Source organism: Aquarana catesbeiana, linkage group LG06, assembly GCF_042186555.1.
Source record: "Aquarana catesbeiana isolate 2022-GZ linkage group LG06, ASM4218655v1, whole genome shotgun sequence".
In the NCBI taxonomy this organism is placed as follows: domain Eukaryota; kingdom Metazoa; phylum Chordata; class Amphibia; order Anura; family Ranidae; genus Aquarana; species Aquarana catesbeiana.
In genome coordinates, this window is record NC_133329.1 from 55,847,331 (window position 1) to 55,866,203 (window position 18,873).

General features: G+C 50.8%; 1 protein-coding gene across 3 annotated transcripts in view; it reads left to right on the plus strand.

Moving 5' to 3' along the window:
• Positions 1 to 4,821, plus strand: part of LOC141147572 (zymogen granule membrane protein 16-like) — a 39,079-nt gene extending 34,258 nt beyond the window's left edge. For all 3 annotated transcript variants that reach the window (XM_073634799.1, XM_073634798.1, XM_073634797.1), the window contains exon 4: positions 4,368 to 4,821. In XM_073634799.1, coding sequence (XP_073490900.1) covers positions 4,368 to 4,689 — 322 coding nt within the window. In that variant the 3' untranslated portion in view covers positions 4,690 to 4,821. The remainder of the gene's footprint in view (positions 1 to 4,367) is intronic.
• The last annotated feature ends 14,052 nt before the right edge of the window (positions 4,822 to 18,873 follow it).

The following is an 18,873-nucleotide window of genomic DNA, read 5'->3' on the forward strand; positions in this document are numbered from 1 at the left end:
CAGGGGTACACAGTACACTAACTGTAAATACTTCAAGCTGCCTGCCTGCCTGCGCTATTAATAGGATCAGAAGAAGCACACAAGCACTTGTCTTCAGGTAGCTATACAGTAGATGCAACTGTGCAGGGTACACAGTACACTAACTGTAAATACTTCAAGAGCCTGCCTGTGCTATTAATAGGATCAGAAGAAGCGCACAAGCACTTGTCTTCAGGTAGCTATACTGTAGGTGCAACTGTGCAGGGTACACAGTACACTAACTGTAAATACTTCAAGAGCCTGCCTGTGCTATTAATAGGATCAGAAGAAGCACACAAGCACTTGTCTTCAGGTAGCTATAGGTGCAACTGTGCAGGGTACACAGTACACTAACTGTAAATACTTCAAGAGCCTGCCTGTGCTATTACTAGGATCAGAAGAAGAACACAAGCACTTGTCTTCAGGTAGCTATACTGTAGGAGCAACTGTGCAGGGTACACAGTACACTAACTATAAATACTTCAAGAGCCTGCCTGTGCTATTGATAGGATCAGAAGAAGAACACAAGCAGTTGTCTTCAGGTAGTTATACTATAGGTGCAACTGTGCAGGATACACAGTACACTAACTGTAAATACTGCAAAAACACCTGCCTACCTGTCAGTATATTAGGAAGAGAATAACAGGAACGAATCTAGCTAAACTGAATACAGTGCATATATATATAAAATTATATATATATATCTATATATATAGATATATATATATAGATATATATACATACAACACCTGGGTGCATATATATACACAAAACACTGTAAGTGCAGCTGACTTGCCTACCTACTCTATCTAACTTAAATCAAATGACACTGTCTCTCTGTCTATCTATTTCTCTCTGCCACCGCAACACACTACACAAGGCCACTGCCTGTGGTATTAATAGGATCATAAGAATAACACCAGCACTTGTCTTCAGGTAGCTATAGGTGCAACTGTGCAGGGTACACAGTACACTAACTGTAAATACTTCAAGAGCCTGCCTGTGCTATTAATAGGATCAGAAGAAGCGCACAAGCACTTGTCTTCAGGTAGCTATACTGTAGGTCCAACTGTGCAGGGTACACAGTACACTAACTGTAAATACTTCAAGAGCCTGCCTGTGCTATTAATAGGATCAGAAGAAGAACACAAGCACTTGTCTTCAGGTAGCTATAGGTGCAACTGTGCAGGGTACAGAGTACACTAACTGTAAATACTTCAAGAGCCTGCCTGTGCTATTACTAGGATCAGAAGAAGAACACAAGCACTTGTCTTCAGGTAGCTATACTGTAGGTGCAACTGTGCAGGGTACACAGTACACTAACTATAAATACTTCAAGAGCCTGCCTGTGCTATTGATAGGATCAGAAGAAGAACACAAGCAGTTGTCTTCAGGTAGTTATACTATAGGTGCAACTGTGCAGGATACACAGTACACTAACTGTAAATACTGTAAAAACACCTGCCTACCTGTCAGTATATTAGGAAGAGAATAACAGGAACGAATCTAGGTAAACTGAATACAGTGCATATATATATATATATATATATACATATATATATATATATATATATATATATATATATATATACAACACCTGGGTGCATATATATACACAATACACTGTAAGTGCAGCTGACTTGCCTGCCTACTCTATCTAACTTAAATCAAATGACACTGTCTCTCTGTCTATCTATTTCTCTCTGCCACCGCAACACACTACACAAGGCCACCATGTAGGCGGCCTTATATAGTATGGGGCGTGTACTAAAACCCCTGAGCCATAATTGGCCAAAGCCACCTTGGCTTTGGCCAATTACGGCTCTCTGTACACACGGCGCTGTGATTGGCCAAGCATGCGGGTCATAGTGCATGCTTGGCCAATTATCAGCCAGCAATGCACTGCGATGGCACAGTGAATTATGGGCCGCGACGCGCCACTCGAATTTGGTGCGAACGGTCCATATCGTTCGCAATTCGATGAACGGTCAAACAGGCGATGTTCGAGTCGAACGTGGGTTCAACTCGAACTTGAAGCTCATCCCTAGTGGTGACCATGGGTCGACCTCTGCTGACCTGAATCCTCAATCAGTGCACACTGAGTATATCTCACTGACCCTAGCAGTGGGCCGGATAGGACCTTGCAGAGGGCCAGATGTGGTGTAGTTTGGAGATCCCTGATTTAGGACTATGACATGACTATTGAGAAATAATTGTGCTCCTCATCACCATCTTGTGGCCATAATGTGGTATTTTCCCCATTCACACATTCGAATTGCAGGGAAAATAGACTGAAAAACATTTGATCTTGCCCCATTCGCACAGGGTTAATGTATAGTAAATGCAATTTCGATATAGGAACTGTAATTTTTTGATTTTTGCATTTGTGTTTTATTTTGTGTATTTCATTGTTACATGTGTAAAGTCATTTAAAATATTGAGTCAAGAAAAACATGCCCAGTATAGCTGAAAAGAGCGTTCGTAATCCTCATGGTCCAGCTGATTGCATCCAAAATTAACACAAAAAATCACCCAAATTTGACCATCCCTATTAACACCTTCCTGCCCAGCTTATAGCAGATTGATGGCCGGGCAGAGGCTTTGCCATCCTGACTGGACGTTATTACTTCAGCCCCATCAGTGTCCATCAGTGCAGCATATCAGTGCCCAACAGTTTAGCATATCCATGCCCATCAGTGCAGCCTTATAAGTGCAGCCTAATCAGTGCAGCTTATCAGTGCTGGCTCATCAGTGCCCACCAGTGCCACCTCATCAGTGCCCATCAGTGCATCCTCATCAGTGCCCATCAGTTCCTATTAGTACCGCCTCATCAGTGCCCATCTGTGCAGCCTCATCAGTACCCATCAGTGCAGTACCATTAGTGCCCACCAGTGCCACCTCATTAGTGCCTATCAGTGCAGCCTCTTCAGTAACAATCAATGCAACCTCATTTAGTGCCCATCAGTGCCCCCCATCAGTGCAGTGCTAATCAGTGCCCACCAGTGCTGCCTCATTAGTGCTCATCAGTGCAGCCTCATCAGTGCTTATTAGTGCTGCCTCATCAGTGCCCACCAGTGCAGCCTCATCAGTGCCCATTCATGCAGCCTCTTCAGTGACAATCAGTACAGCCTCATTCGTGCTAATTAGTGCCCACCAGTGCTTCCTCATCAGTGCTCATCAGTGCTGCCTCATCAGTGCCTATTAGTGCTGCCTCATCAGTACAGTCTCATCAGTGCCGCCTCATCAGTGTCCATCAGTGCAGCCTCATCAGTGCTCATCAGTTCTGCCTCATCAGTGCCTATTAGTGCCGCTTCATCAGTACAGTCTCATCAGTGCCTATTAGTGCTGCCTCATCAGTGCCCATCTGTGCTCATCAGTGCCCATCTGTGCTCATCAGTGCTGCCTCATCATTGCCTATTAGTGCCACCTCATCAGTGACCATCAGTGCAGCCTCATCAGTAACAATCAGTATCCATCAGTGCAGCATATTAGTGCCTCCTATCAGCGCCCATCAGTGGTGCCTTATCTGTGCCCAACAGTGAAGAAGAAAATTATTAATTTGTAAAATTGTATTACAGAAATTATGAAAAAGGGCTATTGGGCTTGACTGGGCTCAAGCCCATGGGCCCTGGCCAATAGGGGGCCCCGCCCTTTTTGAGAGCCGCCGAAAGCTGCCGAGGGCCAGCGAGAGCGGCCAAAAACCACCGCAAACCGCCGAAAGCCACCGAAAGCTGCCGAAATACACAGGACATCTGGCTCCGTATCTCGACGGCACCATTTTTAAACTGAAAGGCTACACTGACAAGGCTGCAATGACACTGACAAGGCTGCAATGACACTGACAAGGCTGCATTGTTGGGCATTTAAATGTAAGTGTTTTTCCTTAAACGTCTCTCCTAAAAGTTTTTTCCTTAAAATTCCCCCCTAAACTTGCGGTGCGTGTTATACGCCGATAAATACGGTAATTATTATTTTATCCATTTTTATTGGTTTTATTAATCGTGGACCCAGGACGAATACCAGTACAGTATCCCCCACTTATACGCTTATATATTATCTACTTTTGTGAGTAGCCATTTGGCTGTTTTGTCTTTTCACATTAAACAGAAGTTCTTTAATACTGCACTGAGTCTGGCGCACCTTGTCCTTTTCTATTTCTGTTTTATAGAGCTGTGCATATGTATAGAAGGGTAGGGCCCGAAAGTGACTCAAGCCCAGGGGCCCCGACTGCCCTAAGTCCTGCCCTTCTTATGGCAGTTTTATTCATATTATTTATCTTATGTTACAATTTTAGATATTCTTTCTCTATTTCTCTTCTGAAGAATGACGTTGGTTTGTTCCCTCCACAGGATCCAGGTGCGATATGGGACGACGTGGTCAGAGTACCGCGGGGGCAGATCGGGTGATCTGGAGGAAATTCTCCTTTCCCCCGGAGAGCACATTAGCCGGGTAAATGGGAAATATACCTCCACCGTCCAGCGGCTGGTATTTATTACCAACAAGAGGCGCGTGTTCAGTTTCGGCAAAGATATCGGAACCACCTTCAGCGGCTCCCCTCTGTTCCCCGACACCTTCCTGAGATACATCAGCGGACGCTCCAGCTTCGCCATCAACGCCATCGGCTTCCACTGGGACTATCCCTCCAGCAACTGCGTCCAATGCAACAAGTAATTTCCAGACCGCTGTGCCGACCTGAGCTGCAGAGTATCGCCCCCGTCTGTCATCTGTCTACCTTACCCCCCATCTGTATCAGCACCCAATATTCTGTGTATCCTCTCCTCATAATAAAATCTGCATCTACAATGCCTGTCTGATTCTTTTATATTAAAACAAAATTATAGGCTTTCTGAAAGGAGAACTATAGTCAACTACACTATATTACCAAAAGTATTGGTACACCTGCCTTTACACACACAAGAACTTTAATGGTATCCCAGTCTTAGTCCGTAGGGTTCAATATTGAGTTGGCCCACCCTTTGCAGCTATAACAACTTCAACTCTTCTGGGAAGGCTGCCCACAAGGTTTAGGAGTGTGTCTATGGGAATGTTTGACCATTCTTCCAGAAGTGCATTTGTGAGGTCAGGCACTGATGTTGGACGAGAAGGCCTGGCTTGCAGTCTACTCTCTAATTCATCCCAAAAGTGTTCTATCGGGTTGTTATCTTCTATGTCTCTATGGACCTTGCTTTGTGAACTGGTCCAAATCATTTGGTGGAGGGGGGATTATGGTGTGGGGTTGTTTTTCAGGGGTTGGGCTTGGCCCCTTAGTTCCAGTGAAGGGAACTCTTAAGGCGTCAGCATACCAAGACATTTTGGACAATTTCATGCTTCCAACTTTGTGGGAACAGTTTGGGGATGGCCCCTTCCTGTTCCAACATGACTGCACACCAGTGCACAAAGCAAGGTCCATAAAGACATGGATGAGTGAGTTTGGGGTGGAGGAACTTGATTGGCCTGAACAGGGTCCTGACCTCAATACGATAGAATACCTTTGGGGTGAATTAGAGCAGAGACTGCAAGCCAGGCCTTCTCATCCACATCAGTGCCTGACCTCATAAATGCGCTTCTGGAGAAATGGTCAAACATTCCCATAGACACACTCACCTTCCCAGAAGAGTTGAAGCTGTTATAGCTGCAAAGGGTGGGCCAACTCAATATTGAACCCTACGGACTAAGACTGGGATGCCATTAAAGTTCCTGTGTGTGTAAAAGCAGGTGTCCCAATACTTTTGACAATATAGTGTATATAAAGGGCTCATTTTCTTCTTTGTGGCGCATTAACGTGTGTTTTCTTGCTTGCTCAGTTGACATGCCTGCCCCTGTACAAGCTGATCTCTCTACCATAGCTGCCAACTGTCCCGAATTTCCCGGGACATTCCCGGGACGTGGACTTCATTCCCGGATTTGTGGTGTCCCGGGAAATGTCCCGAAAAATTCGGTTCCGGTTTTTGAAACCGCCGCCGCCGCCGCCGCCGCCGCCGCTAGAGGTCGGCGGCCGGCGGAGACATTGTCTCCGCCGGCCGCCATTTTGTTGAAGTTCAGGAAGACGGCTGGGGGGAGGCTAGACGAAGCTTCTGCGTCGCCGCCCACCCCCTGCCCCGCTCCGCCTCGGCCCGCCCCGCTCCGCCTCGCCCCGCTCTGCCTCGGCCCGCCTACCCCCCGCCCCGCTGCCAGTCTGATATGGAAAGGGGCGGGGGTTCTAGGTGGGGGGTGAGCGCGCGCACCGCTGTGGGACACGATGTGAGTGTGGGCCGGCACTGGGGACACCTGATGTGAGTGTGGGGGGGCACTGGGGACACCTGATGTGAGTGGGGGGGGGCACTGGGGACACCTGATGTGAGTGGGGGGGGCACTGGGGACACCTGATGTGAGGGGGGGGCACTGGGGACACCTGATGTGAGTGGGGGGGGCACTGGGGACACCTGATGTGAGGGGGGGCACTGGGGACACCTGATGTGAGTGTGGGGGGGCACTGGGGACACCTGATGTGAGTGGGGGGGGGGGCACTGGGGACACCTGATGTGAGGGGGGGGCACTGGGGACACCTGATGTGAGTGGGGGGGGCACTGGGGACACCTGATGTGAGTGGGGGGGCACTGGGGACACCTGATGTGAGTGGGGGGGCACTGGGGACACCTGATGTGAGTGGGGGGGGCACTGGGGACACCTGATGTGAGTGGGGGGGGCACTGGGGACACCTGATGTGAGTGGGGGGGCACTGGGGACACCTGATGTGAGTGGGGGGGGCACTGGGGACACCTGATGTGAGTGGGGGGGGCACTGGGGACACCTGATGTGAGTGGGGGGGGCACTGGGGACACCTGATGTGAGTGGGGGGGGCACTGGGGACACCTGATGTGAGTGGGGGGGGCACTGGGGACACCTGATGTGAGTGGGGGGCACTGGGGACACCTGATGTGAGTGGGGGGGGCACTGGGGACACCTGATGTGAGTGGGGGGGGCACTGGGGACACCTGATGTGAGTGGGGGGGACACTGGGGACACCTGATGTGAGTGGGGGGGGCACTGGGGACACCTGATGTGAGGGGGGGCTCCGCCGGGGACTCCTGGTGTGAGGGGGGCTCCCTTGGGGACTCCTGATGTGAGGGGGGCTCCCTTGGGGACTCCTGATGTGAGGGGGGCTCCGCCGGGGACACCTCATGTGAGGGGGGGCTCCGCCGGGGACTCCTGGTGTGAGGGGGGCTCCCTTGGGGACTCCTGATGTGAGGGGGGCTCCCTTGGGGACTCCTGATGTGAGGGGGGCTCCGCCGGGGACACCTCATGTGAGGGGGAGCTCCGCCAGGGACACCTGATGTGAGGGGGAGCTCCGCCGGGGACTCCTGGTGTGAGGGGGGCTCCCTTGGGGACTCCTGGTGTGAGGGGGGGCTCCGCCGGGGACTCCTGGTGTGAGGGGGGCTCCGCCGGGGACTCCTGGTGTGAGGGGGGCTCCCTTGGGGACTCCTGGTGTGAGGGGGAGCTCCGCCGGGGACTCCTGGTGTGAGGGGGGCTCCCTTGGGGACTCCTGGTGTGAGGGGGGGCTCCGCCGGGGACTCCTGGTGTGAGGGGGGCTCCCTTGGGGACTCCTGGTGTGAGGGGGGCTCCCTTGGGGACTCCTGGTGTGAGGGGGGCTCCCTTGGGGACTCCTGGTGTGAGGGGGGGCTCCGCCGGGGACTCCTGGTGTGAGGGGGGCTCCGCCGGGGACTCCTGGTGTGAGGGGGGCTCCCTTGGGGACTCCTGGTGTGAGGGGGAGCTCCGCCGGGGACTCCTGGTGTGAGGGGGGCTCCCTTGGGGACTCCTGGTGTGAGGGGGGGCTCCGCCGGGGACTCCTGGTGTGAGGGGGGCTCCCTTGGGGACTCCTGGTGTGAGGGGGGCTCCCTTGGGGACTCCTGGTGTGAGGGGGGCTCCCTTGGGGACTCCTGGTGTGAGGGGGAGCTCCGCCAGGGACACCTGATGTGAGGGGGAGCTCCGCCGGGGACTCCTGGTGTGAGGGGGGCTCCCTTGGGGACTCCTGGTGTGAGGGGGGGCTCCGCCGGGGACACCTGATGTGAGGGGGGGCTCCGCCGGGGACTCCTGATGTGAGGGGGGCTCCGCTGGGGGCACCTGATGCAAGGACGGACTCTGCTCGGACATCTGAAGCAAGGACGGACGGCTGGTGGCAGGCGACGTGGCTGGTGACACGCTCAGGGATCCCACTGATTCTGCATTATGGTGAGTTGAATGATTTCATTTTATATTACAATATAATAATAGAAATAATGCGTTTCAATCATCCTGACACCATAACAACCATGGTGCCGGGATGATTGAAGCATTAACACCAGGTGTTTGGAGTATCTTTATCTGCTGATTGTTAAACTTTCTAGAATACACATATTTCTATTGTGTAGGATCTGGGGCTGCTGTCCCGTCATTTCCCTCTCTCTCCCCCTCTCTCCCCCTCTCCATCCCTCATTCATTTCAGACTCTAACCACACCCTCTAGAGCCACGCCCATTTAAGCCACGCCCACAATTTCACGTAAACCACGCCCATTTTTCGGCGCAGCGCGCTTCGCGCGCCGCACTTGTCTATTTTTCCCAGGCCACGCCTGCTGACGAATGCCCCGCCCCCTAATTATTGGACAGCTCCGCCTACAGCCACAAAAGTGTCCCACATTTTTTTTTTACAATGTTGGCAACTATGCTCTACCCCTGGTGAGGATGAAGGTTCCGGGGCCATCTGGGAGCAAGTGGTGGCCGGGATTAAGGTCCTAAATAGGGAGAGAGACAAGCTGTACAAGCTCAGAGCAGAGCTGAAGCATTTGAGAAGGCAGCGTGAGGGCTTACACAGCCAGAAACATGGATCCATGGATTCAGAGATCAAACTGGCCAAAGTCCATGTGGATCACCAGGAGACCATTGTGGCCATGATGGAAGGAAGAGATGGGCCCTTCAAGGAGAAGTTGAGCAAAGGTTTGGAAGGATGGCAAAGGTGGAGGAGGAGACCCCCAGTTCTGACCCCCTGCCCCCTCAGGGAGAGGTAAGCAGCCCCATGCCTTCCCAGGACTCAGGAGGCATGGCGAGGGCCATCCAGGTAATGGAGTCTCCTATGCGGGGGGATCAGCTGGTGTTTGGTGATGAGGACATAACTGATAATGTGCCTGATAATGTCAAGCCCCAAACAGGGGATGAAACTGTTTTTGTGTCATCTAACACCATGAGCAATGTTGAAAGTGTGCCCAGTGACAATCAGGTTGCCAATGCTATGTGTAGCGATGTTGTACCTGCTAATGCTGCAGCTCAGCAAGAGCTGCATTTAAAAAAAGGACATTTCTGAAAAGGAACTACAGGTGTCAGCAGAGCCTATTAACACTCCTTTGGCTGAGTCTAAAGCTGTTTGCCCCATAGCTGATGAAGACTCTACAGTGCAGCATCAGGAGACAGCTGGTATTGCAGCAACTGTGACTATTCCTGATGGGAAATTGAATGTGTGTGTGACTGATAGCAATTGTGCAAGTGTGATGGACAATCGTCCCAGTTCAGTCCAAGCAAATAATAATAATGTACAGACTAATGTGACTTCAGTGTGGGGCCTTGGCCCTGATAAACCTACATTTGCTCAGGTGGTACGCTCTGCTCCTGGTAGCTCCGCTCCCAAGCGGGTTTTTCCCCTGCAGCCTACCACTTTGGGCACCCCGGGATCTGGTCTTGGGTCTCTGGCTTCTGCTGGGGGTCCGAGAAGAAATGTGGTAATTCTCAAATGGGAAGGAGGTGCAATCCCTCCAGCATGGAGTGCAGTGGTGGATTTGATTTTGGAGATGGGTTTTGGGGCAAATGACCTGTATGCCCTAATACATGTAGCTGGGACACGGGATTATACTATTAGTTTCACCAGGTCAGAGGGTCTTGACCTGTTCTGGGAGCGATATGAGGTTCGGTGCAGGTCAAGACCTGAATGGGATGGTCTGGACCCAGTTGCGGTTTCTTAGAGCTCAACGGTGAAAAAGATAACCATCATACTCACTAATGAGAGTGTCCCTGTTCCTTAACTAGAGGTCTGGTTAAGGAACTATGGTGAGGTTTTGACTAAGCCCAACAAAATCCTTGATGAGCGTAACATCTGGACTGGGGGTTGGTCAGTAACAGTCAGGTTGGCCATGGATGGGATTGTTGTCCATCACCTGCCCTCCTCAGCTTTTATAGGGAGAGATAGGATGACTATTTTCTACCCTGGTCAGTCGAAGCTGTGTCACCGCTGTGGAGAAAAGGGGCATTTGAGCTCCTCCTGTTCAGCCTTGATATGTTCAGTGTGTCGGGGTCAGGGTCAGGGTCATATGGCTAAGGACTGCACCGAGATGATCAGGTGCAACCTTTGCCTGCGCCTTGGCCACCCCTACAGTAGATGTCCTGAAGCATGGCACAATATGGAGAAGGAGGTAATAGATGACTTGTCAAGGCTGAACAGGATGGAGGGTGAGGCCCCTGGTGTACCATCCTCCTCTGCGGTGATGACTCCCCTGGTCCTGCTCAGGATCCCTCTCCAGTTCCTGTGGCCACCCCTCCTGTGTCTGTAAGTATTCCTTCTGTATCTGTCTCTGTGTCCCCCCAGCCTACTGTACCCTCTCCTCTTGTGTCAGAACCTTCCAAGTCTGTGCCCCCAGAGTTAGTTACCCCCCAGGAGTCTACCCCTCCTAAGTCTGACTCAAAGGGAACACCCCCCCCCCCACCAGAAGTGGTAGTGTGTACTAAAAAGGTCGCTTCTTCCTCTGTAAAGAAGTCTTGTGGAAAGACTTCAAAGAAAAAAGCAAGAGATGAGGGCATCTCTGAAGCTGACCTGCAGTACCTGGAGGAGAGAAGGAAGGTTGGGAAGCGGAAGAAGCAGGCGGTGAGGACGGAACGGCTCTTCGGAGTGAAGGTCTCTTCGGAGTGAAGTTCTGATTCCGAAATGGAGTTTGAGGCAGCCTCAAGAAAAAGAGAGGCTTCTGGTGATGAGCAGCAGAAGGGAGCTAAGAAGCAATCCACCCAATAACCCAAATGGCAGTTCCCCCTCTGTTAAAAGTGGTGACAATAAATGTTGCCAGCATTAAGTCAGTAAGAGCTCGTTCTATGGCCTTCTTTTTGTTCAGCCAATTAGATGCTGAAATTTTATTTTTGCAAGAGACTAGGCTCACCTCCTTGGCAGCAGGCATGTACTGGCCATCGGGACTACCGGGAGTTTCCCGGTGGGCCGATGGCTCAGTGGGCTGGCTTCAGTGACAGCGGACCGCCACCCCTCCGCTCCTCTGTCTCCCCCTCCCCGCCGCGCTCACCTCCTCTCCCTGCCTAGTTATGAAGCGGAATGAATAATGACATGCTCCTCGGGAGATCGGCACTGAGAAGCTCATCATACGATCCGGAAGGAGGGCTCAGGGCAGCCACACACAGCTGTGACATAAGCTTCCTCTGCACTCGTTCTCCTGCTCTTTTCTTTCCCCACTCTCCATCCTGTCTGCTACCGCGGAGAATCTAGATGGAGAGTGGGGAAAGAAAAGAGCAGGAGAACGAGTGCAGAGGAAGCTTATGTTACAGCTGTGTGTGGCTGCCCTGAGCCCTCCTTCCAGATCTTATGATGAGCTTCTCAGTGCCGCCTCCTGAGGAGCATGTCATTATTCAGTCCGCTTCCTAACTAGGCAGGGAGAGGAGGTAAGTGCTGCGGGGGACCAGAGCAGCATGGGGGGGGGGATGGAGGAGCATGGAGGATCAGAGCTGCATGGGGAATAGAGGAGCATGGGGACCTGAGCAGGAAAGGGGGGGAAGGGGAATAGAGGAGCATAGGGGTCTGACCAGAGCAGCATGGGGGGAATAGAGGAGCATGGGGACCTGAGCAGCATAGGGGGGAATAGAGGAGCATGGGGACTTGAGCAGCATGGGGGGAAGGGGAATAGAGGAGCATGGGGGACCTGAGCAGCAAAGGGGGGGGGATAGAGGAGCATGGGGGACCAGAGCAGCATTGGGGGGGGGAGGAGCATGGGGGGGAACAGCAGAGCACATGGAGCACCATAGGAGCAGATGGGGGACCAGCGGAGCACATGGGGGACCAGCGGAGCACATGGGGGAGCAGCGCAGCACATGGGGGACCAGCGCAGCACATGGGGGACCAGCGCAGCACATGGGGGGCCAGCGCAGCACATGGGGGGCGCAGCACATGGGGACCAGCGCAGCACATGGGGGACCAGCGGAGCACATGGGGGACCAGCGGAGCACGCGGGTGACCAGCGGAGCACGCGGGGGACCAGCGCAGCACATGGGGGACCAGCGCAGCACATGGGGGACCAGCGCAGCACATGGGGGACCAGCAGAGCACGCGGGGGACCAGCGCAGCACATGGGGGACCAGTGCAGCATGGGGGAAAATAGAGGAGCAGGGGGGACCAGAGCAGCATGGGGGGAATAGAGGAGCATGGGGACCTGAGCAGAAAAAGGGGGGGAATAGAGGAGCACGGGGGACCAGAGCAGCATTGGGGAGGGAGGAGCATGGGGGGACTAGCAGAGCACATGGAGGACCATAGGAGCAGGTGGGGGACCAGCAGAGCACATGGGGGACCAGCACAGCATGGGGGGAAAATAGAGGAGCACGGGGGACCAGAGCAGCATGGGGGGAATAGAGGAGCATGGGGAGGAATAGAGGAGCATGGGGGGGACCAGCGAAGCATGGGGGGGACCAGAGAAGCACAGGGGTACCAGAGCAGCCTGGGGGGAACAGAAGATCAGGAGAGGAATGCAGAATCATGTGGGGGACCAGAGAAGCATGTGGGGGACCAGAGAAGCAGGGGGGGTACCAGAGGAGCACAAGGGTACAGAGGAGCATGGGGGGGAACAGAGAAGCTTGGGGGGGAACAGAGAAGCAGGGGGAGGACCAGAGGAGCACAGGGGGGGCAGAGGAGCATGGGGGGACCACAAGGAGCATGGGGGAGGGGACAGACAGCTGACTCAACAGCTATGGCCTGGGAGTTTCTCACTTCTGCCTAATCTTGAGAAACCTGTCAAAGTGGGCCGGTCTGGATGAAGTCCAGGGCCAAATTTGTGTCCCAGTCCAGCCCTGCTTGGCAGATATTCATATGGCCAAGAGAGAGTGGAGGTATGGTCCATCTTACTGGTCTCTTGCGGCCGAGCCTTACAGCGGTGTGGCGGTGTTGTTTAAAACCGGCATGGTAACTGTCTGGCGGGTTATTGAGGTGAAGATTGGGAGATGTATGGTCTTAGACGTCCTTGTGGGAGGGCAGGACTTGCGCCTAATTAATATCTATGGGGCGCACACAAAGTGGGACAGGAAATGCCTTTTTTTACAAGGATCAATCCATTTCTTTTTACATCCCGGCAAGTGGTCTTTGGAGGTGACTTTAATACAGTAACTAGGCCCAAGGACAGGAAGGACTTCAAGGACAGGCTGTAATATGATAGCATATGACACCGGGTTCACCTTTCATCAAGGTAGTAGTCAGAGTAGGATAGATAGGTTTTTTTTTAGGGAGACCTCTGCTTTCTCGCCCCCAGTGGTGCAGGCTGATCACTGTATGCTATCTGTGGTCCTGAATGCTTCAAATACACGCTTCAAATAAACCTCAGAGGGGTAAGGGCATCTGGAGATTGAATTCGACTCTCCTCAAGGAAGAACATGTTAGACAATCCTTTAAGGAATTCTTTCAGGCACAGGTGACCATCCTGGACTTTTGTAGCAGCAAGGCTGAGTGGTGGGAGCTGACCAAAAAGAGGATCGCTGGATTCTTCAGGGGCCTAGCCAATAGAAAGCCGTTTAATAAATACATGACCTACCAACATTTACGGAGGAAGCTGGATATTCTTGTCTCAAGAGGAGGAGATCCTTGGGCAATCTCCGAAGTGAAACTCCTTCTCAGGAAGTGTCAATATGACCGGCATGCCTCTTTGGTTCAGGAAAGGGACTATGGGAAGTACCACTCGCCTGACACTTACCAGAACTGCAAACAAGGTGTAGCTGTTAAAATGGTTGTTGGCCTTAAGGATAGTACAGGTTCCTTGAAAAAGTCCAGGTCAGGGATCCTGGGGGTTGTGAGGTCCTTTTATGCTGACCTTCTTGGGAGGAAAGAGCTTGACCGTGACAAGATGGAAAGCTTTTTGGACTCTACTCCAGGTCTAAATGATGAAGATGTCCCATTGATGAATTTGACAGAGGAGATCACAGTTGAAGAGGTGATGAGGGCAATTGAACAGCTTGCCATCAAAAAGTCACCTGGACCAGATAGCTTGAGGGCTGAATTTTACAAAGCTTTTAAGTCTATTCTGGCCCCACATTTGGTAGAGGTTTTTAACAGTTGCCTTGCCAAGGGGGTACTTCCCCCTTCCATGAGGCACTCAGCTGTGATTCTTCTTTGAAAGGGTAAAGATCCTTCAATAATTGAGAATTGGCGCCCCATCAGCCTTCTCAATGTCGATAGATACTGGCAAAGATATTTTTCTGGCGCCTATCGTCAGTAGCAGAGTCTTTGCTTTTTCACCATCAGCACTGTTCGGTTCAGGGTAGGAGCACCTTCACAGTGGTTTTAGCTGTCCGGGAGGCCTTGGAGCGGTGCAGGGCTGCAGGCTGGGGAAAGTATTTGCTGACATTGGATCAGGCAAAGGCTTTTGATTGTGTTAACCATGAGTACCTGTGTTTGCTCCTTAGTAAGTACGGTCTTCCAGGTGGTTTTGTCTATTGGTTGAAAGTCTTGTATAAGAGGACAGAAAGCTTTCCTCTTGTTAATGGTTGGGTTGGGCAGTCTTTTGAGGTTGGCTCTGGAGTACATCAGGGTTGTCCCCTGAGTCCTCTGCTCTATGTGTTTGCAATCGACCCCTTCATCGGGAGGCTAGAGAGCAGCATGTTGTGTGGGGTGCCAATGGGGCTCCCGGGTGAGGGTTATTGCCTATGCGGAAGATGTGTCGGTGATTGTCACTGGGACCGATGAAACAGAGGAGGTGGTATCTCTGGCATCACGTTACTCTGAAGCATCGAGCTCTAAGATCAATCAGCAAAAGAGAAGTTTTCTGGATGGGAAAGGAAGGTGAGGGGTTTGATCTCCCAGACACCTTTCCAGTGCCCCAGGAAAGGATTAAGATTATAGGCATTGAATTTGGACCTGGCGATTATGACCTCAAAAACTGGGAAGGCAGACTGGAAATTGCCAATACTAAGGTGGTCAGCTGGAAGAGATGGAAGTTATCTATGAGGGAAAGGGTTGATCTGATTAAGACTTACCTGATTCCGATCTTCTTGTATGTCAGCTTTGTCTGCATCTTGCCAGTGTCTCTCTATGCTAGGGTCAGTAGTGTGTTCTTCCAGATGCTGTGGGGGAACAGACTCAACCCCATCAAGAGGAATGTCACCTATCTATCCAGGAGGGAGGGTGGCTTAGGTATGGTCAACCCAGTTCTTTTCTTTTCGCTGCTATTTCTCAAATTTAACATTGGTAATATGCTTACAGTGGAACCTCCTGGATGGGTAGGCATATTTAGATCCTGGTTTAGGCCTTTTCTACGACTTTGGGAAGAAGGTGGCAAAGTGAAGAATCTCAGGGGTCATTGTGATCAACTACCAGCCTATGTCGCTCCGTGCCTGAAGTTACTACGGCAGTGGTGATTGTCGGCTGAAGATCTCAGATCGGTTCTGAGGAAAGTCCCTATGAGTCAAGTCTTGAGCCACTGGCCTTAAGGGATTGCCCAGGCCCAGTTTTGAGGGCAGGGTTAAGACTGATTAATTTGGACAGAGTACCCCCTAAATTTAGGGATCTGGCCTGGTTGTGCTTCCATGGGAGGCTCGATGTTCGGGGCAATTTGAAATTCTGCAGTGGGATGGATCGTAGCTGTCCTCGGGAGGAGTGTGCAGGTGAGGAGGAGACTATGGACCATTTTCTGCTTCATTGCCCTTTTAACATAGAGGTGTCCAAACAGGTGGGGTGGGCCCTCGGTGTTCCTTTCCTCTCCAGGCTGGGTTATGCTGAGTGGGTGTATGGAGCATTCAATACTGGTGGGGTTTTTTGTTTAGATACACTTTTTCTAGTTAGTCTAGTAGTCCGTTATTTCACCTGGAACGCACGGTGTCAGGTCTGCACTCGGCATAAAATCCTTACTGTTGAGGTGGTGGTGTGTGACATTTTGTAGGAGGTGGGGTAGATTTGGGTGCTTGAGAGAGACAAGCGGAGTCGGGGGGCTTGGTTGAAGGCGTGGAGGGGTTTCAAGCCTCCCTGACTGCCAGGAGTCTCTTTCCCGGGTCTGGCTGTCTGTCTCTTATCACCCTAGATTTTATAATTTATGATTAATTTTTGATAAATGGCTGTGTACATAGGTGATGGGTTGTGCCTCTTAGGCCCTCTCTGCTGCTTTATGTAAATAGTTTACTAAAAATGTGTTGGTAATGGATTATGTATATATTGTAAATATTCTGAACATGGATGTGTATTCCTTGGATTTCTGTTGAAGCTTTATACTATGGTTTTGTTTTTTACTTTTGTATAAAATTGGTTGCTTGATTCTTTTCAATAAAAGATAAATAGTGCCCCATCATTGGTGTCAGTGGGGGGAATAGTGGTCCATCATTAGTGCAAGTGGGAAGGAAAATGCCCCATCATTGTTGTCAGTAGGTGGAAGGATGCCCATCATTGGTGTCAGTGGGAAGAATAGTACCCCCTCATTGGTGTCAGTGGGAGGAATAGTGCCCCATCATTGTTGTCAGTGAGTTGTATTAGTGCCCCATTATTTGTGCAAGTGGGAAAAATAATTCCAGATCGTTAGTGTCAGTGGAAGGAATAGAGACCCATCATTGGTGTCAGTAGGTGGAAGGATGCCCATCATTGGTGTCAGTGGAATAGTGCTCTGTTGTTTGTGTGTTTGTGGAAGAATTATGCCCCCATTGTTGGTATCAGTAGGAGGAATAGTGCCCCAAGGGCCAGATAAAGGCAAGCAAAGGGCCCACAATTTGGAGACCACTGCTCTAGTGTGCTGGGTGCCATTCATAACATACTGTACATGTGTGACCGCAATCCAGAAATGTAAATGAACCCATAACTCCTTGCTGCTGCCACCTGGTGGCCCTTTAAGTAGATGTTAATATAAGAAAATTCTCCATCATATGAACCCTGTGATTGGTTGTCATGTGGTCATGTGATCAGGATCCCATACCACTTGCTCCTGGTTGCAATTTTTTTTGGGGGGAGCGGCAGTGAGAGATGATATCATCTCTGCTCGTCCGCCCACTTGCCTCTAATGCAAACCACCTGCCCACCCGCCGCAGCCGCAACCCGCTGGTTAGGCAGGGACCCTGCGGCAAGAGACTCGGGGCTACGGGCCCCAGATTCAGAGCTTTAGCCCCAATAGCCACCCCCTAGCGACGCCACTGCTGCTCGGTGAGGCTCTGCAGCTTGGAGCCCAGGCTCTTGGCCATGCTGTACACATTTTCCAAGGACAGAGCGGCAGGAGCCCGCCGCCATACCTTCCCCATCCTCCTCCTCCTCCTCCTAGGTCAATGGACTTGCTTCTCCTTTCCACCAATTGGGAAACAGGTATCACAACCGGGTGGGCTCAGGGCAAAATGCTTTGTGCCCCGAGCCCATCCTTTTTTGAAGCCCATTAGAGCCTCAGGCTTTAATCATGTGCTTCTAAAAAAACAAACTTGATTGGAATCCATGCGTCCAGTGCCCCGCATGTAGATTAGGGGGCCGGATGCAGGCATAGAGGCCCCTAATGGACAGGCCACTACTGCTTTGTATGTATGGATAGCATGGGTTGTTACCGACATGTGGTGAAATTTTCATGTCAACAGCACCTTTAGAAACATATTTTTCCTGGAAAAATGGTGACGTGTTCACAGCAGGAGCTGATCAGCGGGTCCCCCGGACCTAATGTCCCCTGGCACCCACTGATTGCTCTGTACACAGCCAGAACAGCAGTCTGCTTATGTAAACAAGGCAGATTGTCATTCTGTCAGTACAGAGGACACGGATCCTGTGTTCCTGTAAAGCAGAAACACTGATCCATGCCTTACCCTAGTAAAAAGCACCTCCCCCACTACACTGAAACACTGGCTAGGCCCACATTTAACCCTTTGGTTGCTCCTGATATTAATCCCTTCCAAGCCAGTGTCATTAGTACAGTGACAGTGCATATTTTGTAGCATTGATCTCTGCATTAGTGTCATTGTTCCCAAAAAAGTGTCAGATTTGTCCGCTGCAATATCGCAGTCCCGCTATAAGTTTCTGATCGCCACCATTACTAGTAAAAAAAAAAAAGAAAAAAAAATATCCCATATGCTGCGTACACATGATCGGACATTCCGACAATCCTGGGATTTTTTTCCGACGGATGTTGGATCAAGCTTGTCTTGCATACACACGGTCGCACAAATGTTGTCAGAAACTTCGCTCGTCAAGAACACGGTGAAGTACAACACGTACGACGAGCCGAGAAAAATAAAGTTCAATAGCCAGTGCGGCTCTTCTGCTTGATTCTGAGCATGCGTGGAACTTTGTGCGTCCGAATTGTGTACTTTGTGAATTTCCGACAATGGATTTTGTTGTCGTAAAATTTGAGAACCAGCTCTCAAATTTTTGTTGTCGGAAATTCTGACAAAAAATGTCTGATGGAAACTACACACGGTTGGAATTTCTGACAAAAAGCTTCCATCGAACATTTGTTGTCGGAAAATCCGATCGTGTGTACGCAGCAATAGTTTGTAGACGCTATAACATCATTATAAGCTTTTTGGGATTTTTTTTACCAAAAATATGTAGCAGAATACATATTAGCCTAAATTGATTGAAAAATTTAAGAAATTAGATTTTTTTACATTTTTTTTTTATTGGATGTGTTTTATAGCAGAAAGTTAAAAATATA